General features: G+C 38.0%; 1 protein-coding gene across 1 annotated transcript in view; it reads right to left on the bottom strand.

The window, feature by feature from the left end:
• The window catches only part of TYR (tyrosinase), a 53,815-nt gene extending 30,360 nt beyond the window's left edge, over nucleotides 1–23,455 (bottom strand). The window contains exons 1-3 of the mRNA XM_071733349.1: nucleotides 22,467–23,455; nucleotides 11,967–12,183; nucleotides 3,473–3,620 (exon numbers count right to left, since the gene is read on the bottom strand). Coding sequence (XP_071589450.1) covers nucleotides 3,473–3,620; nucleotides 11,967–12,183; nucleotides 22,467–23,309 — 1,208 coding nt within the window. The 5' untranslated portion in view covers nucleotides 23,310–23,455. The remainder of the gene's footprint in view (nucleotides 1–3,472; nucleotides 3,621–11,966; nucleotides 12,184–22,466) is intronic.
• Between the last annotated feature and the right edge of the window lie 2,792 nt (nucleotides 23,456–26,247).

The following is a 26,247-nucleotide window of genomic DNA, read 5'->3' as shown; positions in this document are numbered from 1 at the left end:
TTGCTTTCACTGCTTGTGCAGCTGCTCCTTCCAGCTTGAGTGGGTTGACTCCTCCCTTTTTATTCCCTTGCGCTGACTGTAGAGCATATCTGAATAGCAAAGAGATTTGCAATTAAGAGAAATGCTTCAGAGAGCTAAAAAAGCTCTCATTTTTGCTGAATTAACATTTTGTTGTTGGTTTTTTGTTTTTTTTTTTTAAACTCATTCTATCAAAAATTAATAATTCTCAGAGTGGTCATCTGCTTTTACTGGGCACTCAGGTTTGATTGCTACGTCTTCTAGGTAGCAAACAAGAAGGCAAGGAGCCTGATTTATCATTGCTAAGGAAGCTGTTGCCTGGTACCTTCATACTGCTGCACTGAAGAAAGAGAATGACCTAAAAAAACTCAGTCTATGTAAGCAAACCCTTTACATCTCACCTGAGAGATCTCAACTACACCTCTGCTCTGTCCATCCTTTCCACATTTTGTGCACCAGGCCTGGGTAGGAAAGGCTAGAGGGTAGCAGATGGGAGGCTGACTGCTGCTCAGTTTGGAAAGCAGCTCATAACATTTGGCTCACACCTGCCAGCAGACTCCGTATACATTTGTTTATCCTCCTCTGTACCATATGTTTCTATGTAAAATCACTTCCAATGATCTATTGCCTTACTTCTATCACTCCTATTATGGTTGTAACTGAGCATTTCACAGTTGTTAATGCATTTACCCTGACAGTGTCCCTGTTGCGTAGGCATCTAATATCACCCACTTTACAGATGGGTTAGCTGAAATGCAGATCAGCAGCTCCTCAAAAGTCATTAGGCACCCCTAGCTGAAGTCAATGGGAAGGAAAAAAAATCTCCAGGAGATGTGAATTTGAGAGAGTGAACTACACAGTTCCCTCTAAGGAATTTGCAGTGGAATGAGGAATCCTCTTTCTGGGTCCTACATGGGCATTCAAAGTGCTGGAACACTCAAATCCTTGACACAGAGGTATTTCCTGCCTTTGCAAGACCCATCAGACCTGTGGTTGCTGGTGTCCACTCTTTTTACACCCCTTGACAGTAAGACCACATCTCACAACTCTCCATGTCCTCATCAAAGCCTGGAAAAGTTGCTTTCCTCTGCTGAAGATTTAATTAAAAAGTTAGTTAAAAGACCATTGGCCCAATGTAATGATAGCAATCAGCTCAAAAGTGTAGTGTCCAAATTAGAAAATTTGATGTCAACCAAAAATATACTTTTGCAGCTGTCGAGACTGTTTGCTCTATTCTTTGTATTCTTGTTTGCCTCTCAGAAAAAGAATTTCTTTGCAGCCCTTCAGATTTAAAGTCTGTGCAGGAGACGTTTCTTAAAAATGTACTGTACGTACCTATCAGTCACTTACTTATTAATTATAACTAAAAGCATGATTAATCTGTCATGGATAAGGCTGCTAAGTAACCCTAATCATGCTAATGCATTTCTGTCACTTATACAAGAGGCAGCATTGTTATCAACTTTTACATCTGTGTGTACTAAAGCCCATATACACACAGGAGCTGCAGGACACTGGTGCCATTCCCTCTGCCACAGATGGGATGAGGCTGCACCATGGATATCTATGGTAGTGCCCCCATAGTGCCTATTCAGTGATCTATTTCCACATCACTACAAGGATTTAATGACCTAACCTTGTGCAAACAATTTTGCCTTCTAAACCAGATAGCAAATACAGTTATGGAAAGTATTTCCAGTGGCTTATAATGACTATGAATTAAATTCCTGTGTGGGAGGGGTCAGAATGCTACTACCAAGATGCTACTTAAGACCTTTACTGAGTAAAGAGATGTGTAGGTCTTATACAAGTGCAAATGTCTAAGGAAACCAATTCTTTCAATACTGCAGAACATAATGCTTTATCTTCTGTGTTCTTTTTCTCTGAATATCCAATTGATCATTTTTTTAATAGTCTAGATGCTGTAAACTTAGTTTCCAGGTGACAAACCTGAAATTTGTAACCACATGTGAAACTCTTGTGCATCCATCCTGTCAAGCAGCCAAGGGGTGGGATAGGCTAAATCAAAGTGAAACTACAGTATTTAACTTTTAAAATGCTGTGAAAAAAAGAGTTGTTCACGGAGAATAATTTCATAATTGACTTCTCCAGAAGGATAATTATAATGATATTAGAAGCAGAAGATAGGTAGGTCTTTTGAAAGAACTGTTCTTCTGGTGCCTGGGTGACCTGCTTAGATTTCATGCCCTATTTCTGGATGGGTAAACTATGAAGAATACAACCATTAGGCCCATTAAATATATGAATTACAGAGAAAAAGTCAGACTTCAAATTTGTCTTTCACACTGACTAGCTTTTTGGTAAGATATGATACAATTTTATGCAAGAGTTTTTTGTATGAACTACCTGAAACTACAGAAATTCACAACAACATGATGCCAGCTAGATGTAATCTGCATCTCCCTGTGCTGCATGCTTCAGAGACCCAAATAAAGAAACCATTTTGTTTTTCATCTGGATAAGAGCCTTGCTGTGTGCAGACAGAGTGTCAGTCAATAGGGTTCTGAGCATACAAATTTATGAAAGAGTCACAAAAGTTTGTATAGGGTAATGTTTCTTTTGTTCTAAGCATTGCAGTTGCCAAGGCATGGTCGGAACATGGTGGAAAAGTAGAGGAAAATTAGTAAGAAAATGTAAACTGCTCCAGAACAAGTGTTCTTCATGTAGCTTTTACAGTCCTTTGCTTAGTTAACTTTCTTTTTTATAGCTCTTTAGTCATCATAATGTTGTGTAATACAGTCCACAGTAATTTCATTGTAGCCATTCGTATTTATTGTTGTGACACTGAAAATTTTAAGGTCATCATTAAATCTTGGAATGATGTCTTTAACATAGCAATTTCACTCTTTTCTTGCAAAATTGTGCTCTTCTACCCTTTCTTATTAATAAACATGATATCTTTCTGCTTATTTGCCTTTCATTCTTCACAGCTGTACTTTTCTCTTTCATAAAGAGACAGCCACAATTTTGTCTGTCACACTGAAATACAGATATTTTCTTCTTTATTTATGAATAACATGCTCGGATTTTCCTTATGGAATAGAAATTAAGCAGCACTGACATTTAGAATGTAAAGGAATTACTCCAACTGATTACAGTCTTGTTAAAATGAGTCACACACTTTTGGTCCAAATTTCCTGACATACACATCCATATATATTCATCACTATGACATCACTGAAGAACTATTTTTACTTTGGTAATAAAAGATGAATGCATACATCAACTTCTCAGATTATGTTTAATCCAGTGAATATGAAGACAGGTTAGGAAAGAGACTTGGTCTCAAAGAATAGCAGAGCTCAGTTGTACATGTCTGGAAATGTGCGTGGAAAGATACGTAAAATATTTTCAGTGAAAAGCACACTGTAAATCACACAAATAATAACAATTAAATAGTTCAATTATGTTTACTGAAAAGAATTAAACTCACCTGTCAACAAATGTATGGTGTAGTACAAAGATAGGGTCATTTGCAGAGCCTTCTACTTTGGACATGGAGCCATTCATATAGATATGAAGTGCGTTATGCAAACCACTTTGAGATATGTTTGATATTGCAGTCTGTGGATCAGCAAAGCCTGTAATTTCAAGAGGAAATCAAATGCTGATATGACAAACACATAATTCTTTTTCCACTAAAAGAGAAGATCAAAGTACCTACTTTCACTCCATTTATGTTCATCTTTTTAGACAAGAGATTAGGAAAACATGTAAAAGAGTGCTAATATATTTCAAAGGCATTGGAAAGATGAAATTAGAGTAAGCTAAATTAAAACTCCTGCCATGTAGCTAATGAAGCATGTCAGCAAATGTACTGCTTAATTGCTTTATATTTTAAAATTTCTATACCACTCTGTGTGGCTGTGAAAAAGCAACATACTCCCTACAGATGTTTGTGTGTGTGTACATTTATTCATATTGAGGAAATTTATTAACTTTATTTTAATTTGTGATCTCCATATTTACAGGTTCCAAAGATAAAACTGGTTATTATATCTCATCATTTAATAAGTCATTTAATTTTGTTTGTCTCTGTAGAACATGTTCATTTATTGACAGGAGCCCGCACAATGCAAGCTATGATCTTTACAATAGGATTTTTCCACAGTCAGGCTTGTAAGATGGAAGTCTGTGGATTACTTTTATTTTGGAGGGCACTTAAAATATGGTCTTGAGAAGTGATCACACAGACCAAGCCCCAGATAGGAAATACTGGGAAGTTAATATCTCTTAGCTTTTTATCTTGGCAGCCCTTGCACAACTCAGCTTTGATGTTGCTAGCATTTGTCAGCATCCTGACAGACAAGTTTCCGCCTTGCTTGTTAGGATTCCTAGGAAAGCCACCTCAGACGTCTGATCCTTCTCTGGGGTTTTCCAGGAGAATAAAAGCAGAAACATATGTTGTCGTCCCAGTCTAATTCTTCACCTGATGCTAGTTCTACTATTTTGTCCGTGCTGCAAAAGCTCTTGTGCTCTCTTTTTGATTTGGCTCCTAGAGATGCCTCACAAGGAATCATAGTAAAACATTGTTACAACTTAAAAGTCAAATATAAAGACTGTGAACAAGAAGCTTCTTGTATCAAGCTTACTTTCCCCCAATATCATTGCAGTTTATCAGGCCTTCAAGGTGGGAAAAAAACTGATCTTAGCTCTTTTCTTTGGGGAATGCCTCATGCACTTTTGATTTTATTTACTTATTTTGACCAAGAAGTAGCATTTGAATGAGGATCAGAAATATATTTTGAAATTAATCTTCCTACAGTCCTGCTTCATGTTGTAACTCACAGCACAGGACAATTTCTGACTTTTCAGGCTGGATTCCCTTTGGAGAAAATCTAAAGTGTGCCAGTCATCACTGGGTGTTTAGTTCATGGGACTGAACTAGAGCTAGTGTGAAAGAACCACTTCCCTGTCCAAACCCATAGATATACCATGAGAGTCAGGTACTCAGCATCAACAGTTTTGCTCTTTGTATTTGCTCTTGAGTCACACAGAGTATTAAATTAAGACATTGGCAGAGATGCCTTATGAGTAAAGTCACATTCTGTAAACATGGAAGCCTGAGTTTTGGACCCCACTTGGACTCTAATCTCATCTGTAAAATAATTGCATTGCTTCATCACACTAAATTCTCTCATCAGGCTTTGCCTTGCTTTTTAACCTCTTCAAACAAGTGAAAAGCATCTGGCATAAAAATTCTGATAATTGTAGTAAAGATCAAATTGTAGCCGTGGCACCTAGGAACTGTTACTTCATAATAACCATCCATCTTTCTTACTGCAATAGTATGATAAAGATTTTGAGAAATTCAAGGGAAGTCTGAGTAGAAAACATAATCAAGTCAGTTGGAGAAGGCAGGCTGAAGCTGAAAACTGTGACTTCAAGGTGGAGTGAGTCTGGAGAGAAGGGAAGTGGAGTGAGTTTAGGAGAGAAAGGGGAACACATACTACAGATATCTGCAGGCTTTAAGTACATCAGATATGGACCAGGATTATTGAAGTCACTGCATGGTGACATAAACAGCAAAGGGCTGAAGTTTTTTCACAAAGGGAATATCTTGCCCACACAAGTCTGACTGATGGTGAATGCTGTGTTATCTAGATGTCAGTCAAGGGCAACAGCTGAATATATCTATGATGAACGATGCACATTTTTGGCCAGAACCACCAGCAAATATTTTGGCCTTCTTTTCTGATGGTCACAGCCTATGATCATTTGGATCAGTTGATACAGGAAATTTCTGTGAATATTAACTGAAAATGAGCTATCTGTATATCATTCTGAAGCAAATGTTCTGCTTGTGTGCAGCTGCACTTTGTGTTTAAGGGAAGATAAATGTTACGTAGTCTAGACAGAAGACGAGACGTTTTATAGCAGATTTTAGATACTTCGTAAAATTTCTTAATGCATTTCAAACACTTGATATAATAATTCATTAAAAATATAGAGAATACTCATTTTGGCTCTGGTCAACTTTTCATTAAATATCTGCACCTGAGCAATTTGACTTAATAATCAAAAGATCTTTAACTGGAACAGCTTTAGCAGCCTCCACCTCTCAGTTAATTGGGGTACATTCATTCAGTGTCAAAGGTGACATCAATTTTAACCATGCATATGAAACATTCTAATATCTGATTTTTAGTTACGAAATCTCCATGTAAATTGTAAAGTTATAAGGAATAAAAACACAATGTAGTGTCCCTTTATTTTATTAGCCTGGGTCTTATTCTTTTCTCTCAGAATTTTTAAAAGACTTCAGGACAGTCAGCTATTCAGGATGACATATTATGGAATGGAGTAGAGCCAATTAAAAAGGATATATGAAAACACGAGAATTTTTTCACAGTATAGGATACTTTGCTGAGCTGGCTGCAATAAACTCACCTCTACATCAAATGTGAGGCTGCAGATCTACAGGTACAGTGAGCTGAATGATGTCCCTACTTCTAGATAGGGGAACTCTATCTTCTCCCCTGCCTTGCCCCCTTCCTCTGATGTAATTTCTGCACCACCTCAGTTCCTCAGTGGACTAATTAGCTGGCTAGTCTGGCAATAAACTCCCCTGGGCTGGGGGATGTTAAGTTTTTTTCCAGGCTACTGATATACAATAGGTCATGTAAGGGTATGGTGAGACCAGTGTTGGTACCAAACAAGGTGGAAGATGGGAATTTAGCCCACAGTTTTTTATAGAAGGAGCTAATGATGCTATTCAAAATCAATGCTTCCTGACTATTTTTAGGGTGGTATAGAGGTGTCTCTCATTTGTCATCTAGTTTCATCAGGTTTATGTCTTTCAATAATGATATTAAATGAATTTAATGATATTAACAGTGGATTTTACAACAAGGGAAACCAAAGATGTCTATGTACAACCAGTCAAGTCCTAGGTATATTGAAAGCAAGTAGTGTCTTCCTCAGTTGCTCATTTGCTGCAGACTAAATTGCTGTAAATATTCCTAGGAAAGGATATGCAGAAATCAGAGAGCATTAGCACTATTTAATTCTACAGGAACAGATGAGCCATTCCAACAATCCCATCTCCTGTGATCATCTTAGTGGACTGCTTACAGTCTGTGGTTCAACTGTGACATCCCTAACACCACTATAGTTATTCATAACAGCATCGCAGGTAGATTTAGTAACTGCAAAACTGTTCTCACAAAATAAATCTTAGTTTTGTATGACTTTGCAGGCCAGCGTTTAGTACAACCAGGATCAAATTCTGGTTTGTGTGTTGCATTTTGAGGGCATTGAGTATACTAGAGGGGATCTAGTGCACCCTCATTAAGTTTCTAGATGACACTAGGTTAGGTGGGATAGTGCAAGAGGAAATGGCCTCAGGTTGTGCCAGGAGAGGTTTATATTTGATGTTAGGAAAAAATTCTTCACCAAAGGGTTGTCAGTCACTGGAACAGGCTGCCCAGAGTGGGTAGTTGAGTCACCACCCCTGGAGGACATGTAGACGTGGTGCTTAGGGACATGGTTTAGTGGTGGACTTGGCATTGTGCTCGGTTTATGGTTGGACTTGATGATCTTAAGGGTCTTTTCTAATCTATGTATTTCTATTTTTCTATGTCTGAGTCCAGCTGGCTGATATACTTAGTCCCACTCTCCCTGGGGATGACTTTTTGCCTTAGTAAGGACGACACATTTTAGAGAACTTCAAATCAGATAAATCTACTTTAAGTAGGAAGGATTATACAAAGAAGCATTTAAATGCTGTATCCTTGTTAGTCTTTGAAGTTAGTGATGTTCTTTTGCCTTATGTTTGTGGACTTTTTCTGCCACTGACAATCTCACAAGAAATTTTTCAGGTTAAGTCATATATTTTCTCAAGAAGTATTACTACTGTATTCTCTGTATATTGGGGTAGCTGCAAGATCTTTCAGAATTTGGCCTAGGAGGCTGGAGTAAATGAAAGCTTGTGATTATCTAATTTAGACCATGGCATCACCTATTTTTTTTTTTTTCCTTAAAATTACTCTTGTAGAGCCTCACTGTAGTCTGGCCTGAATAGTATTTCTAGTTCTCTAATAATGAGCATCTGCAACTTGACAGCACTTTCATAATGTGCAATGTAAGGTTACCCAGAGACTGAGGTTTGAGCTGCATGAGAAATGTTGGCTGTAGGCTAAAACTTTTTTAATTAGGAATTTTCTGATGGCAAACTTAATGTTGAGATACCATTTTTTATTACCTGCATGGATTGCAGTGAAAATACTGAGAAAAGTTTGCCAGATGAAAATACATTATTTCAGGAAAAAAAGGGAAAACGTCCTATTAAAATGAAATTACGTTTAGAAAGGTTTGATGTTCTATTCCATTATTTCATGACAGAAGAGCAGTAATGACACATAATTGTGACAGAGCGTGGAATGCTATGACATGGCTTGACTTGATAGCATGTGTCATGACTTAATTAATGAATAATGAAAGTGATGTAGAATTTTAGAATTTTTTAAAATATTCTTTTGTCTCTCTTCGCAAAACTTAGAAGTCACTGATTTGAATTTGAAGTTCTAATGAATGAAACAATTCCAGGTGGGAAATTTGGCCACAAAGAGAAAGAAGTTTTAAGTTTTTCATTAATCTCTTATTCTTAGGAGGAATCATTCATGGTGTCAGCGGGCTTACTTTGAATTTACTCTAGATCTACAAGAGTGTATTGGCACAAACTTGTGTAGAGAACAAATAGAGAAGGATTTAAAAACTTGTTGCTTAGAAAAAGAAGTAGCTGTTAGGAACTACAAGTTGTTAGGAGGTTTGCAATATTGTTGTCACACAGAAGTAGGCACTGGCACAATAAATGCAAGCTGGTAATTGGAGCTTGGCATCTGTAGACAACAAAAAAAGTAAGCAGGCCATGTGTATGAAAAGAGCTAACACAATATTGGTCTGGGGTTTGGTTTTTTTTTTGGCAGTAAAACTTGTTTAAAAACTTTCCACCATCTTTTTCAACATTAGCCATGTATTTCTGGCTTCACATTTCAGTTCACTGTCTTGTTAGCTAAGTAAATTAAGACAGAAATGGTTTTTGTCCTGTCGTGTAAAGCTGAGTGGTAAAATAATTCAGGTTATAAAAGAAAATATTGCCATATAAAAGGAAATAAATATATAAATCTCTCTCTCTGTCTCCGATGAAATAAGCTCTGTCTCCATAGTAATATAGATAAACACCTACTGAGGCACATCTGCCTTGTATTCAGACTCATCACCAAAAATACCCTTAACATGGAATGTTGTGGATACAGTTTCACTTCAGTGATTTCTGTCTCTAATAAAATATTCCTATGGGAAAAAAATAACATTGCTCTGTTGACCTTTGCTCCCTTTATCAGTTCTTGAGCACTATAGATCTTCTTTAGTTAGGTTATAAAATTTAGACAATTATATAGGATATGGTAATTGGTCTGGGAGTTGGACTACAACCAAACACAGTCATTTTGTCAACAGAATTCCCCCTATTACAGAGAGGATGTAACGTTAGGTTGCTTTGGGTTTATGGACCCACATCTGCAGTGTATCTAAGGAGGGGACATTCATTGCCTCAGTTTTACCCTACTGAGCCTTTCCTCACTTCCTACAGCTTCCCAGGCTGCCACCACATGGATCCTAGCACTTAAAAAATGTCCACCTTCACTGCCAGGGGAAAAGAAGATGCTTAGCCTCTTTTCCTCCCATTTAGAATTACACTGGAAGGATCCTCCTGGTGCTCTGAGAGGGCTGCAATGCATGTCAGGGAGGCCACATTTGGATGGACTTACAAAACGAGTTCCCTCTGCTTCTGCATTAATCTAACTGGATGCATCCAGAAGACATGCAGCACTATGACCAAACTAGGATGCTTCTTCTGTAGCTACTTAAACTGTGTAGCTTTTGTCTTCTGGCTTCAGGCTATTGTAAGAATCTAAATCACATGAGAGCCATTAGAACCTATCGGTGGCAACAATTACATGCCTCATGTGGCATTTGGAGGGCTCCAAATGGAGCTGCAACTACATAACAGGAGTTCAGAGACAATTGAACACTCCTCAGCTTCTGAAGGGTTGTTACAGACAACAAAAGAATAGGAAAATTTGATCCAGAAGGGATCTTTTCAGATGCAGTGACATTGCCATTATTCAGATGGCCCTCTTCATTCATGATGGGCAGATGACACTATGACATTAATGAAAACCAGACATGACTGTGCTCACTAACTGTGAAATTAAAGTGACAGCAATAGAGCGTTTGATAGATTAATCAGAAAAAACCCTGATTCTGAAATTTGAGCTAAAATAACTTCTTTCAGGCTTTTTGAGACCTCTAGGTACTTTTCTGATCATCATGTAATTCTGTTGAACATCTATGTTTTTCTCTTTTATTGAATAGCTACTATTATTTTCAATAAGAAAATGTATCCATTTGTATCAAAGGAGTATACTTGATCTGTGACGCTGCTATGGCTGTCAGTTTAGACTTAGCATTGACAAAAAAGAAAGTTTTCCCCTTTTTCTGTAAGTAATCACTGAATCATTGTTATTCAATAAGCAGTCATGATACTGTAATTCAGGCTTTGTAAGTGTGTGGTCCATTTTGACTCTGCTTCTCAGTAAACCTGTACGTGACTCTGCATATCTTACACCCACTCTGCCTTTGCTTTTCTTTGCAATATTAGCCACATAATGATAGGCACTCATTATTTCATTACTTTTTTTGCTTCTGTTCTCTTTTCTCTGCTCTTCCTATTCCACCCTGTGCATCTGTTCACATACTTCATAGAGGAAAATGTGAGAAAACCTCTGTTTATTTATGTCACTTTTTCCTTTCCCATACTTCATATGGTTACATTTTTCAAAGCTAGAGAGCACAGCTCTGCTCAAAGCTGGAGTCAATTATTTTCTTGATTGGCTTATAGCTTCAGGAGTTAAATTCCCTGTTTTGTCTGTTTCTAGTGTGGAATTTTTTTATTTTTCCCCTGGAGAAAGCTTTATAGCATTTCACACTGCATTAGGAGCAATACTGAACACATTAAAAACCTTGCTTTACTATCCTTACACCAGCTCATTTATTGCATTGTTTTGGCCCTTAATAGAATCATAAAATGGTTTGGGTTGGAAGGGATCTTTCATGGGCATCTTGTCCAAGTCAGTAGGGATATCCTCAACTAGATCCTGGCATGTTTCCTGACAAGCAAAAATCTCTGGGATATCCAAAGTTCATAAGATTTGATTAATCTGATATATTATACTATAGCAATATTTATTTATATATATATAAAGTGCTATCCTTTTTTCTTAACAATTTAGCAAGATTCAAAACAGATCATGTGGACAGATGAGTTAAGAATAACTTCATTTTAGAAAAGAACCCATGTTTACTAGCTTTGCTTATTACTGGAAATCAGGTTGGATTGCTAGAAAATCAAGATAATTAATTAAGTTCATTTGGAAATGATACTAAGGGTAAGTTTTGAAGTATATTTTAATAGACTCTAGAGAGGAGTCTGCTATGGAGTTCATAGTAGCAGAATAGGGACATAACATGACAAATGACAGCATCCACTTTCAACTTTCTTGTTCAGTCTGGCCTCTGAAAGACAATAGATTCCAGAGCAAATCAGAACCCCCCATGAACATAATTATAAACATATGTAAATAAATTATTAGGTTATCTCCTTTTATGCAGTGTTACGTTTCTTTGCTGTGCATGGTGCTGACTATAGGAGAAGATAATATCTCTTAACAGATGGATTTAGGGTCTGATCTTTTAACATGAACTTTTAATGCTTTTAATGTGGTTCTTTCTGATGGTATTCCAAGAGAAAGTATAGCTTTTTTTTTTTTCTCAAACTGTCCAGGGTTGAAAGACACTAACCCTAGAGAGAATTAATTTATCCATGGAAATGGATGGAAATGGCATAATAGAATAAAATATGTTACCTTCCAAAGTGTTTCGGAAACTGTAATTGGCCATTTTGTCCATGGGTCCAGATTCATACTGTGTCAGTGACAGGCAAAATTCAACTTCAGCTGAAGATGGGAGCCTTGGAGTCCTTGATTTATCGTGGTTCCCAGGATTTCTCAGTATAGGCCCCTCACTAGTGCCATTGCATAAAGTTTGTTGCCTGTTGTACTCCTCAGACTGAGTACAGATTACCTGTATAAAACACATTCTATTAGCAGAGTTAAAATTGTCAAAAAATAAAAGCAAGCAAAGTATTTTGGTGAGTATATTTTTTAAGGAGCAAAGAAAATGTACAATGTAGTGTTTCTTTCAAGAATATACATAATTTTTGAAATTTTCTATTTCTGATTTTAATGTAAGCTGAGTTATTTCATAGAATACCATGTTCTGCTACACTTCATATTTTGAAATAGTACAGTAGAATGTATCTGAAACTACCCATGTGGACTAGGACATTTATGCCCTTGGAAACTCAGTGAAGGTGAATCCATTGTTATCTGCCAATGAAGAAAGACACAAACAGAGTTAAGTCTGCTGCAGGAGTTTCAAAATGAAGGCTTTTTGTCTCTAGCAGACTACTGGACAAAGTCATAATCACAGACTTTTCTCCCTGAACAGTAAAAGGGGGAATTGTTGACTAGGACGATGAAAAAAATCCATCTTTTATTCTGAAAATATCTGTCTGTTCTTTGCCAGACTAAATGGGCATTAGGTTTAACTACATCTTAATGATGTAGTTATGATGATGAAATGTACAAAATGGGAAAAGATGCTGCTCTACTTCTCAGGAATGTTGTGGGAATTAGCACATATCACTAGCTGAGATACCATAACATTGACCATTCATAAAGTACCTTATACAAAGATATATATATTATATAGTTATTAAATGCCATGAGAATTTATATCATGAAAAAGTTCAGTTATCATGGTATCACAAGTTATTATTTGTCAGATGATAGAAGACCAAGGTAGTTCAATGTAACTTCAAATGACAGTCACCTAATTTTGGATGAGAAATTTCTTCATATTTTCCATGGCTTAAAAGTGCCAACACACTCTGTAAGCTTCCATAAGGTGCTGCTCAATATCTTTTAAAGCAACAATAGCTTATCTGTTTCCCAAGGACATGGGTCTTCTGATGACCACAAGCTTTTGCAACAGCTCTCACTGCAAACTCTGCTTGGTCAGAGAAATGATGGGAAGAAGAAGGAGAGATTTTTTGTACTCTGGTATAATAAACCTACAGGGAGTTAATACAAGTACTAACTCTTATTTCCACTTTATAGGCAGGAATTTGCCTAACATGGAGTCAGGATGGAAAAAAATATAATGACACAATGCCAAGCAGAAGATCAGACTAGAGGGTTTGGTGAATGTGTATAGTAGTAGAGTTGATGAGACTGTGAAAAAGAGACAAAAACAACAGAGGCTCAAAACTCCCTGTAGTTGTTTTGTACCACTTTCAGATGTGGCTGAGGCTCTGAACAAAACTTCTTGTTATTGTTTCCCTTTTCTGAAAAACTCACCAAAAAAGTAAAACTCCAAACCACCAGAGATCCTTTCAAAATCTGGGATTCCATGGTCAGTGTTGTTGATGAAAAATTTGTGTGGAAGAAGAACAGGTCTCAGTATTGCATGAGACATCATAGGGGATAACACATAGCACTGAGGGGACAAAATACATAACACTGAGACCTCCAGACTTCTTCCACCCTGGAGCTGTACTTCTATTTCATGGACCAAAAACAATGAACAAGAAGATGAGTGAAAGAAATCATGTCTGCTGTGAATGGCAAGAACATGAGATTTTCTGTTAGCGAAGGAAGTAAGTGGGGTATTCATTTCACCAGCACTTGTTGCCAGACTGAAACAACACTTCAGGTCAACTTCTGCAGTCAATTAAGCAAAAGGGACATCTGAATGTAATTCAGCCCTCCTAAGCCAGATGACTGGTAGGAGAGATGAACTTACCTCTAGGGGTGTCTAACTCTTTCCATAGACTAAGTCAATGAAATAAAATGTGTAAAAAAATCAATGCAGAAACTGTCTCTGGACTGCAGTTAGCAAGGGAAGCAAAATTAAGAGCGTTCAACTTGATGCTCTGCTTCTGCATTAGAATGGGATGAATCACACCCTGAAGGCATGGATGTGCCTCTGAAGTGACTGAAGACAGAGGCAAAGGCAAGTTGCTTTGCTGTCTAAATAATTGTTTTGAATGAGTGGAAGGAGATGAGATTAATCCTTTTTTAAGAGATTTAACTGCAAATTCACAGAAAACGTGTGTCAGAGCTGATGGTGTAACCTAAAGTTCTTAAGAATCTGGAGTTCTTAAATTATAAATTTCCAATGAATATGAATATAATGAATAAATTATTAAAAACGTGTTAGCTAAAGTCTGCCTTAATCTGCTAAAAGTACTAAGGTGCCCTTGAAGGCTGCAGGTGGCTGTCCAGCAGTGAGTTTCATGTTCATTCCCCACAGAATCTCACTGAGTGGGTCAGGATTGTGCATCTATAGGAGGACTGAGGTTGGCTCTGTTTGTTCTTCTAAGAAGTCTCTTGTAAGAATCCTCACTTAGAAGGGAGAAGTGGTAGCAATGGGGAGAGAACTACAGTTATATGCACAAAGCATAGCTATGGTGCTGTCTTTATGATGGTTTTGTGTTTGTGAGTGTATTCCCCTTAGAAGGACAATAGAAGGATGAGGAAGGATGAGAGATGCTCTAGTAATGACTTTGATTAGGAAGAATGTGCAGACATAGGTGTCTGGGACCTAAGAACATCCCCTAGAAGGCTCTTGGGAGACCTAGTAGTGACCTTCCAGTATCTGGAAGGCTGGAGAGAGACTGCAAGGGCCTGTAATGATAGGACAAGGGGCAATGGCTTTAAATTAGAGAAGAGTAGATTAAGAAAAAAAATCATTACCATGAGGATAGTGGAAAAATGGAAAAAGTTGCCCAGGGAGGCTGTTGAGGCCTCATCCCTAGAGATATTCAAGGTGAGATGTGAAAAGGCTCTGAGGAACCTGCTTTAGTTGAGAGTGTCTCTGCTTATTGCAGGGGGGCTGGACTAGATGACCTTAGAGGTCGCTTCCAACACAAATTATTTAGTGATTCTGTGATTATATAATAAGGCAAGTATGTGGAGCTCTACACAAGTGGAGAGCTTGTCTCAAAAACTACATGCATGTGGGCTTTCTGCTCAGCTGTTTCCTATGAACCTTATCTAGGTATTTACCTTCTTCTGCCTTTTTTGCCCTGACATCTCCTATTTTTTAATTTTCTCTCTACTTCCCTGGGGATAAATCCCCCCTGTCTCCTAAAGAGGAATCACATGCTACCTTTGAGTTCTTTCAGCTGTTCAGACAAGGAATCTTCAAGGATGGGCCAAAATATATCTAAACAAAGGAAAAATTACTCTTAGGTCTGTTTACACATTTCAGTGGGATTTAATGCCACTGTAATTTTTTATGAGGCCTATAAATGGTGACAGTCTTAATTTTTTTTTTCCTTGTATATGTCAGTGTAGCCCTTGTTAATGGTTTGACTAACAAAATCATCCTGAACAAAATTCATCCTAAACAGAAATCAGTTGCTACAGGGCATCAGGTGCAGGAATGAAAATGTTTATCTGTGTTCTTCTGCTATTTGTTCTGAAATAAAAATTTAAGTCTGACCATAAAATTAGCCAGGGTGATTTCCAGAAAGGTGCAACTTTTTTCAGTCCCAGAACTATAATTTGCTGTTTTGTCAACCATGGGATGTGCAAGTGGTAACAGAACAAAAGTCAGTGAAATAGTTCTTTTTGGATGTAATCTGCATAAAGCACATACCAAATGGGTCACATGGGCCTTCTTTTCATTCAGCAGGAGTACTTTCTACTGGAAACATGTTGGTTTAAAACATGATTTTTTTGGTATCTTTTCAGATAAAAAAATCTCAGTACACCCTGGACAAAGTTTAATATTCAGCTGCACCAAATGCCTGGTCTCCTTCATGTATAAATCCATCAATTCAAGGGAAATTGTTAGGAATCTCCTCTGAGGAAAAGCTTATGTAAGTAGTTAGCAGAGCAAATACCAGCAGATGGCAGTCCAGAATATTCAGCATTGCTTCTGAGCCTTGTAGCACCCAGCAAAAAATCCTTCCATGCACTGCAGCTGAGATCTTTAGCACAAGTTCTTTGTATCATTTCTTAGAAAACAGACTGTAAATGTGCAGAAGCATTGCTGATGTCTCTCACCTTTTGACAAATGGGAAACTATTTTGTCTTTTATTTTTTAACTGCTTGCACTGGCCCCTGTTCTTAAATAAAACAAACTGCATTACAGGAGTCTTCAGTTTTATGTCTAGTATTTTTAAATTCAAAGCCTTTGGGGGGATTGGTTAGAAATTCCTTGTGTTTGCTTTAGACATACTAGATCTGCTGTCTCAGGGATATGCAATAGATTTAATATATACCTGAACACTTGTAAAAAGGTGATTTTCCATGGTATAGAAATAGCTGCTCACACACTGCTGGGGAAGCACAGCCACTCAAAGGGTTAACCTGCACTTCTGCTTCCTTTAGAGCTGGTCCCTTTCTCTGCTGAGTCCACTGAGCAGGAGTCTACCCCTGTCCAGAGACTACACCAGTGTAGTTTTGTAGTGTTATGTACAGCCTTAAAGAATCCATTCAGACTACAGTCAGAGCAACCACATACCCTGCTCATCTGTGTTGCTCATCCTGGCTCTCCCAAGGGTGTGACGTGGGAACTTCCTGGACCTCCTTCACACATCCCCATGTCTCTGCTTGGCCTACAGGAAACCCAGACTCATAAATTGGAGATTTTGGTCCCACTATATGGTCAGAAGAGATTTTGTTCTGATTCGTTGCCTTTCTCTATTTTTCTCCATTTATTCTTACATATTTGCTTGGTAAAGGTATTAAAGTGCAGTCCTGTCACTGGATTTAAACGATTTAGTTTTTTTTTTTTCTTTTTTAACTTTGTCTGCAGTAGGGTCTGGCACAATCTAATCCTAAGTACCATCCAAACTGGGAAAATGCAAGGAAATCCCCCCAAAACCCGCAAGAGAACTATCTGTACTTTAGTAGTTTGCTTTGTAGGAAGAACTTTCAAAGATGCTGTATCTATAACAGACCAAAAGTGTTCAAGAGACCATGTATATTTTTATCTGGTTCTTCATGTACTTCTGAATATTAGCAGGAATGGAAAGTAAAACAGAGAGGGGACTTAATGAAAAGAAGAAAATTCTGAAAGCAAATCTTTAGAGAAATTCTAAGAATTTGTGCAAGGATGAGGTCATTAATTATCTTTCTGACCCTTACAGGGTATGCATTAACTGGAGGAGCTGAGAAACTCAAGCTAAAGGAAGATGGGACAAACATGAAGTGACAGCAAAGAGTGAAACAAACCCAGGTCCTTCAAGGTGTTTTTTCACCCTTCAGTAAAACTAGCTGAGTTTCATCTCATTGCTCAGAGGCAGCTCAGAACTAGGAGGTAGTTTACACTCTATTCAGCACTTCAAAATGATGCTGGGGTGGAGTAGGAATTTTTGTAATCAGTTACTGATGAGATATTCATTAACACTTTCTGCCTTGCCAGATGGTGATTCCTTGCTTCCTGGCTGTCTCTATCCAGAGTTGTCTCTATGACTTTTGCAAATTCACAGACACATTTCTCTGTAGGTAAGCTTCTTTTTCTGGTGAATTAATAACAGAAGCCAGTTTTTATTAAATTCTTTAGCTATTAATTTATATGCTTCTGAAGATATTTCTCTTTTACTCTACATGATTCCTGAGCAAGCATGGCATTATACTAGAAGGCAGCCAAGCAAACACAGGCCAGACTCTGCTGCCATCCACTTGTGATCCCATGGAAGGGGAAATACTTTGAGGTTACAATGACATAAAGAGGCTGAGGATATCCTGAGGATATCCAGGTGGCTGATGTACAGAACCCCACTGCCTCAGATGGTGGTACTGAAGAAAGTGTCATGGAGACATTGCTTTGTAATAGGAAATATTTCAAATTTATAATCCATATAGTAAATCATTAGGAGACCACTATTAATAGACTATTATTTTACAGTTACTTCCTCAATTTGTTGGGGTTTTTTTTAATTAAAAAAATTTAGCTGTCCACAGACAGATGGATGTAAGATTCAGCTGATTTGAGAATTAAGAAATATAGGCTTCTAATATTTATATTGTTTAAACTTTGCTGTGGTTTTTAAAAATGGATGTAAAATAGTGCTTCAGATGATCCTCTTAGACTATTCAGCAAGCAATACAGCTCCCTGATAAACTGTGCTTAAGTAACTGTGTCTGAATAGCTGAATTTTATATTTCTTATGAAGTCATATTTTCAGTTACAGATCTAAAGTACAGCCATTATTAGCTCAGGAGCATTGTACCCATTTTCTGTTTGTATAATTCATTTCCCTTTTATAGCAAGTTTGCATTTCTCTAAATGGTTCTGCAAGGTGATACAGAATAAAATGCAAAGGGATATTCTTGGTGCTTGCAACAAAAATTGTCTGTAGGTTTATGCCAGCACATCTGAGAGGAGACAGCTCTCCTTATAATACAATTAATTCTCTCAGGTCACCCTTCTAGGAGAGAAAAAATACAGGGGGCTAACGTTGGTGGTATAGCCTGCTTGAAAGGATAGAAAACCTAAACTGATACTCATGTTCTCTTGCTTTAATTTTATTAACTGTCTACCTAGCACACTGTGGGGATCCCCAAACTCTGATGTTAACTGCCAGCAGAAAGATTCTGCTTCTATTTAAAGAAGATTTATTATTCATTTGTACCTCCACTGACTTCAGACAGTTTTCCAGACTAGCTCAGATGCAGAGAAGAGCAGAATTTCACTTACCACTGTTTAAGTGAGGAGTTATAATAATTCGTTTAGCAAATCTGTATCTTTAATAATTATAGAAATGGGCACTAAAACAAACTCTCAAAATGTTGTGGAAGATCTCCTTTCCCCATGAAGCTTCCCATTAAATCAGCATGGAATTGCAAAATTTGTTAATGCATTAGTAGATGTCATGCAGTCCTAATTCTGAATGCGACACTTGAATCATCTAAAACAAGTAACTGAAAACAGAAAAGAATTCTTGCCACCTATCCTAAAACATGAGCCAAGCAAACAAATAAAAACAAAGATTCTTCATAGTCCTGCTGTTAAAATCAGAGGCAGGAAGCAGAAGTTGCACTTACATGATAAACATGAGAAAAATGTGAACAAATAATTCACTCAGCTAAGTGGCAACAGCAGCATGCTGAAGAAAAAGTAAAGCAAAAGCAAGAATTTCAGCAAGTATTCATGGGTATCCATGTTGCCATGGCAACTTCTCAATGGAATAAAGTATTTTCTCCTTTCTTTAGGGATTAAAAAAAAAAAAAGAGATACTGTACTGCAAATAGGCACTCTACCTTTTTTAAAAAATAATCTGTAACTATTTCCAAACATAACAGGAACTGTTTTTTTAATGGTTTTGAAAGAGACTAAGAATTCTAAAAACCCGCCATATTATAAATGTGATATCCAAAAGGTTTCTCTCTGCCTCTTTTTATTTTGAATATTTAATAAGAGCCTAAATTCCTTCACAGTCCTGTATCATCTTTTTTATTTTTTTTCTATTGCTGTTTATCTGGGAAGATTGGATAATCAGCCTATTCTCTAGCAGATCTATTGCTGCTTTCCGGTTCAGGCAGTCTTTTTTTTGTTTCCTTTTGATTTTCTAGAGTGAGATTCTGTTCTCTCCCTTTGTTCTATTTGAAGGAATTGCACTGAATAAGTTATTCCATCATAAGCAATTGTTTAAATTTAGATTCAAGGCTAATAATCTGTTTGTGCTCTATCCTCACCCCAAACTCGCTGACTGAAAAATGCAGGTCTGCTCAATCTTTCATTAGTTCTCTAGATAAGGCAGCAGAGATATCCATAGATAGAAGATGTTAAAGGGGAGTAATACCCTTTGAAGATAAAGTTATTGTGGCCTGTTCAGAAAATTCTGATAAAGTGTAGAATTTCCAGAAGTGGCTGAAAAACATAAGTGATAAGCACCCAGTTTTTGAGAAATTATTTGGAAAACTTCAGCAAAGGCCTTAGGTGCTCTTACACCATACATTGACTCTGGATGCATTTTAAATACAGGGCAATTTTTATTCTTGTGCCTATTAAAGTTAAGGAAAAAAAGCCACCTGTTAAAGCAACATAAAAATTTGTATTTGGTTTCAGATTATATTTTAAGGAACTAACCTTAAATGAGAAGTCATTAATATGTTTCTTAAACATGTTCATTACTACTCATGATTTTTCTGTGCATTTTTTATGAAGATTGACAAATTCTAAGGATCATAATATCGCTAATAGTGCCCTTGAAAAAATGAGCTAAGCATAACTGTGATACCCCCTTGGGTATTTTAGAAAATTCTGCCTTCAACTTGCTGATACCTTTATACTACCTGCCTCCTACTACCTTGGTTATCTCCTCCACTATATTGTATTGATAGCTTCACTTGACATACATAACTGATACAATTCTAGTTTCATTTAATCCATTTTAACACTTTTACCATTTTCACAGAATTGATTCAGCTCAGAGCAGCACAGCATCAGACTCACTTCACTCTGGTAATGCAGTCTAATTAAGTTAGTGGAATTCATCCAGATTCATATTGTTCTTAGAATCTTAGAGAATGGGATGAAAATACCTGCTTGTAGCCTACATTGGCAAATTAAATGTGCTCAGGAAACTTCCTGGGCACTGATACCAAAGGGCATGAAATAATCCAGGTCTACACTAGTAAAATTATCTAAACTTCCCAGAGAGGGTAGCTAGAAGCAAAACTGGAAATGGTCCCTGTAAAGCACCTTTTTGGGAAACAACTAATCAATAAATACAAAACATATGCCAGATAATGTCCTAAAAAAGGTCTGTTACAGTATATGGGATTTTCTGAATTTAGAGGTGTATACAAATCCTATATAGTTCAGAGGACACAAATTAAGACTTAATACAGTATAATCAGCCCAGTTAGTTTCTGTTTTGTAATGCCAGAATAGGAGAGCTGCTGGAGCTTGTATTTCTTTCACTTTCCATTAAATCACTAAAACTGTCCAACCTTCATTTGAGCTGTTGCTACAGAAATAAATAGAACAAAGATAGATTGACAACAACATAATCATAGACTTCAGTGCCAGAAGGGACTGTTGCTATAGTCATGATGGAGTGTGTCTATGGAAGCCAATAGACCTTTGTCACTGTATTTTAGGCATTGTGGCACTAATGAGTAAGAGACAAAAAAGCCTCTAGAAGCATTCAGTGTTAGAACAGCACAGTATAGTTCATCTATTTGAGAACATATCATCTATGTAAATGCAAAAACCATTTACCTTGGTTTAATTTGCAGTGCTTTTAGGTGACAGGAATAGCTGTTGAGTCTTTCCTTTGAGCAACAGAGATTATTTCATATATATATCTTTTGAACTACTGATATGAATTACAAAGCTGCTTCTTCTGCACTCTAAAGATTTGTCTGTTTGTTTGAAAGCAGAAAAGCTTAATCTGATAGTTTTTACTCTTGGAAGAGGGCACTGGGAGAGGTGCAGAGCTTCTGAAAAATCTTTTCTTCCATTTCCATCGCTCAGTAACCAACTGTCTTGCAAGAATTGCAACAATTTTTTTATGAGAAAAGGCTGAGGGAGCCTCTCTTCAGCTTGGAGAAGAGAGAATGAGGGGGTGACCTCACTAATGTTTATAAATATGTAAGGGACGAGTGCCAGGAGGGCAGAATAAAGATTTTCTCAGGGGTGACTAACAATAGGACAAGGGGCAACAGTTATAATCTGGAGCATAGGTGGTTCTGTATAATGAAGGTGACAGAGCACTGGCACAGGCTGCCCAGGGAGGTTGTGAGTCTCCATCTCTGGACACATTTAAAACCCACCTGTACGTGTTTCTATGTGACCTGCTGTAAGTAACCCTGCTCTGGCAGGGGGTCTGGACTAGATGATCTTTCAAGGTCCCTTCCAAAACCTTTCTATGATTCTATGTTTCTATGAATTTTGTGCTAGAAATTTATATATACGAATCTTGTTTTTTCTCACCTGACTACTTCAGTGGATTCAAGTCTTTCTATCTTTCTAAAGGCTAGACAAAAAGGCATAGTTTTCCTCTCACCAGTTGAACTTTAGGCTCTTAATTAAGTAGCCTGAATCCTTCAGTCAGAGAGAGAAGAGACAAAGAGACAGATTAACAGCTCTAAGTGAAGATTAGGTCCATATAAAATCTGATTTTCTCTCTCAGAGTAATTACTTTCTCTCAAGGAATGTCTAAGTGAATGCAGCATGGCCAAGCTCCCAGCTTGTGCACCTCACTTAAGTGCCTAAAATAAGGTAGGATAATTCTGAAATTATCAGCCTTTCCCTTCCCCTTCCACTTGGACCGTCCTTACCTGCCATGAGGAGAAAAATGATGCTGGGCTGAGTAAATTAGGGATGATGGGATGCCTGCCACCCATGTATTCATCAGTGCAGACCACACAGTCCTCCGCATCTCGCCAGTCCCAGTAGGGGATGGTAAAGTTTTCATCACCTGTTATCTTCTGGACTTCATGTTCCCACATCAGCAGAAAGGCTCGATGCCAAGGCAGAAAACCTGGGGCTTCATGGGCAAAATCAATGTCCCTCCACACAGTGGACCCACCTAAGAGTGTGTCTCGAGAGGCATAATAATGCATCCACACAAATAGATCGTATACATTGATGTTTCTGAACATGGGGTTGGAGCCGTTGTTCATCTGACTATATGTGCCAGTAGCAATTACATAGTCCTGGCTAATGGTGTTCTTTGCCAAATTAAGGTAGGCAAGAAACTTGTCCTTCTCCCTGTTGGAGAGCTGAAAGATGTTTCTTCTCGTTCTCACTTGCCTTTCATTGCAGTTGGGTCCTGTGAAGCCAAACTTGCAATCCCCACAGTTGTATCCCATGAAGTTTTGTTCGCATCTGCATGTCCTGTTGTAAAATACAGAGGGCCAATCCTCTCTGTCATCCACTCCTGAGAAAGGGAACTGTGGTCCCAATGGAGCCTGAGAGAGAAGGATGTTCTGGCAGGACCCTCTGCGGGAACGTTCCCCACAAGGGGAACCATCTCCACTCCAGAGGGGACAGCACTCCTTCCTCAGCAAGCTCAGTGCATTTGCACAGGCTCTGGGAAACTGCCCAGTGGAAGGCTGAAGGATGGATAACAGAAACCCCATGGCAAAGAGTGACATCCTCACAGAGCAGCAGGAGAGCATTGGTGTTCTGCTTCAGTGCACAGAGTGCTCTCTCTGATACTTCCAGAGTCCTGTGTGTAAAAGAATTTCCTCCCCTCCACTAGGGATACTTCGCTGCTGACTTCTGCTACAGTGCACTCTCCAATGTTCTTCCCCATTCCTACCCTGGGTGCATTTACAGACAAAATGCACTTCAGGGTTAATCTGATTATCACATGTTCTGGGTGTAAGCCAAGTGACTTTTTTCCCCAGCCCCTACTGGTTTCAAAATACAGGCACTTATTATAAACTTTCATCTTGTGCCTACCACATGATTGCTTTCCTCTGGCAATTGGAGAGGAAATAAAATAAAAATCTGGACACAGAAAAAATTGTCAGCTCTTCAAATTCCATGTCTTATTATATGCTTTACACTAAATGGTTGTTTATAAAAGACTCGAAAAGATTCTGATCAGTTAAATAAGCGGTGAACCTACAAATGAGAAAATAGACAGTAACCTATCTGTTTTTTTAAAAGGATGAAAACATAAAATATGGCCAGACTAAGTGTGAACACGGCAGAAGCAGAATAATTTTTTTTTTTTTTTAATATCTCAGTGTAATCTGCCTTTCTTAGGCCAGCATACAGCAAAGTGTGTAGGAAAGGAAAAAGCTTTTCCTAAAAATGCTGCTTTTCGTTCCTCAAGAATCCACAGGGCTTTCACAATTAATGATGCACTAAATCTGCACCTAAATCTTGTCCACAGTTTTGTGGGGAATCTGCCAATAGATTTGCAGAGGGCACTTTAGACAGCTGTTGCCAGACCTGGGAAACAAACCTTGACTCCTGTTTTTCCTCCCATTGAGCAGTTTGCAAAAACTGTATCTTCATTCTTTACTCAGTATTTTACTGCGCAGCCTCCACATGGCCCACCTCTTCTCAGACATTAGCCTGTACAGAGCTGAGAGCTGTATAAATGGCATTGCAAGTTGTACATTCTTTGAAGTTGCCCATCAAAGCAAAGGGATAGCAGTGGTTTAACTGCTGGACAAATCACACATATATTATTGACAGTTTTCTTCAGCTAACATGGTCATTAGTAAGAGTGGTTTTGTTGGTTTTATTCTTTTACTAAAAGCATTGTGAATTATTTACTTATGCTTAGGGAGAATCGCAGCAGGAACTATGTATAAGCAAATGAAGTGAGTATTTTGCTGGGAAACGATGCCTTTTGCTGGGATCAGCAGGTCAGCACATGACGATGCTGAGGAGCACGAGTTGCTTTAATCCTGTTGGCTTCTACGCCTCAGGTATTCCAGGAGATAATCCCTGAGTCCCACTGCCAGGGAGTCTGTGATGGGGGAAGCTTGGAACAAGCAGAGCAAAGGAAAAGGAGTTGATTTTAAAAAAAATATTTATAACCACAGACTGATACTTACTATTGTTTGACCGATTCCCCTCATTTCCATGCTAGGCTTGTAAAACAGACTTCATCATAGAAATGTTGCTTGTTTGATTTATTTTATTTTCTCTGTGCCTGGCTGTTTGGGAAACCTTTGCAATTTATTTTATTTACTGTTCCTCCCAAAACTACTACATATGAGAAGAGATCCATCTGTGAGGATAAGGATACATATACTACAATTTTCACAGAAAAGCTACAACATTAAGGAAAGGTTTGAGGTAGAGCCTCAGAGAGAGCCAAAAAGCCCTCATATATATATTTAGGCAGAAGGTTATACACACAAATATATTCAGTATCCCATGTTTATATTCGTATAAGATTTTATGTTCAATGTCAAAAAATAGAATCTGAGCTTTGACAGTTGCCAGATGACATATCTGAAGCATCTGGATAACAGAGTGATACCCTGTGAAATGGTATGAAGGAAAAACTCCGCATGATGAATGTGACTGAGAAGCAGCACACCCTCAAGGAGACCTGCTGTTGAGCAGATTATTGTTTTGAATACCTGTCATTTATTCAGATAATATTTGAGAAATCAAACTTTCCATACATCATCAGCCATTAAGCAAGTGTGAAAACAAGGGTGAAAACAAGTGTTCCTATTCTCATGTATGACTGTGGAGTCATCAAAACCTGAGACAGTCACACCTTACTTACTGCATCTGGGCAAAATATGTGTGTTGACATCTTGTCCCAGGCAACAAGAGGACCAGAGGAAATGGCCTGAAGTTGCACCAGGGGAAGTTTAGACTAGATGTTAGGAAGAATTTCTTTACTGGGAGGGCAGTCAGGTGTTGGAATAGGCTGCCCAGGGAGGTGGTGAAGTCACCATCCTTGGACGTATTCAAAAATATGTAGATGTGGTACTTCAGGACATGCTCTAGTGGGCACTGTGGTTTTTTCTGAGTTGACAGTTGGACTTGATGATCTTAGAGTTCTTTTCCAGCCATGACAATTCTGTGATCTTACTGTATGCTTTAAGGGACCCATTTCTCAGATATGGTTTCCTGTGTTTGTCTATGGGTAAAGACTCATTCATTTAAGGTACATAAATGCTAGGTGGACTGTAAGATCATCATGGTTAAGTCACACCACTCCTGTATCCAAGAATATGAATGTCAGGGCCATATACAACTTGATTACAAAGCATAAGTGTCCACGAATCACTTCACAGTTGGGTCTTGTAGAGACAACCCTCAAAAGCAAACTAGCACACGGATTTACCTGATGTCACTAAATCTTAATTCCACCCTAAATTTTACAAAGAGATCAGTTATACTCCTGGTTTCAGCCTATCAGAGTAGCACAATAATGATAGCATTTAATATTTATCGTGTTTTCGTTACAAGGTCCTTAAGCCCTTTATAGAAACAATAGTTAACGGAAGGGAAAAAAACTCAGACCCAGAACAGTGAGATTTCATCATCAAGTTTGCACGTTGGTTTGCCTGTGGCATTAGGATCAGATTTTTAGCACTATGCTGCAATGATAAAAACCAAACTGGTCATACA

The sequence above is a fragment of the Heliangelus exortis genome, chromosome 1 (genome assembly GCF_036169615.1).
Source record: "Heliangelus exortis chromosome 1, bHelExo1.hap1, whole genome shotgun sequence".
NCBI lineage: Eukaryota > Metazoa > Chordata > Aves > Apodiformes > Trochilidae > Heliangelus > Heliangelus exortis.
This window is presented reverse-complemented; position numbering and strand designations above follow the sequence as displayed.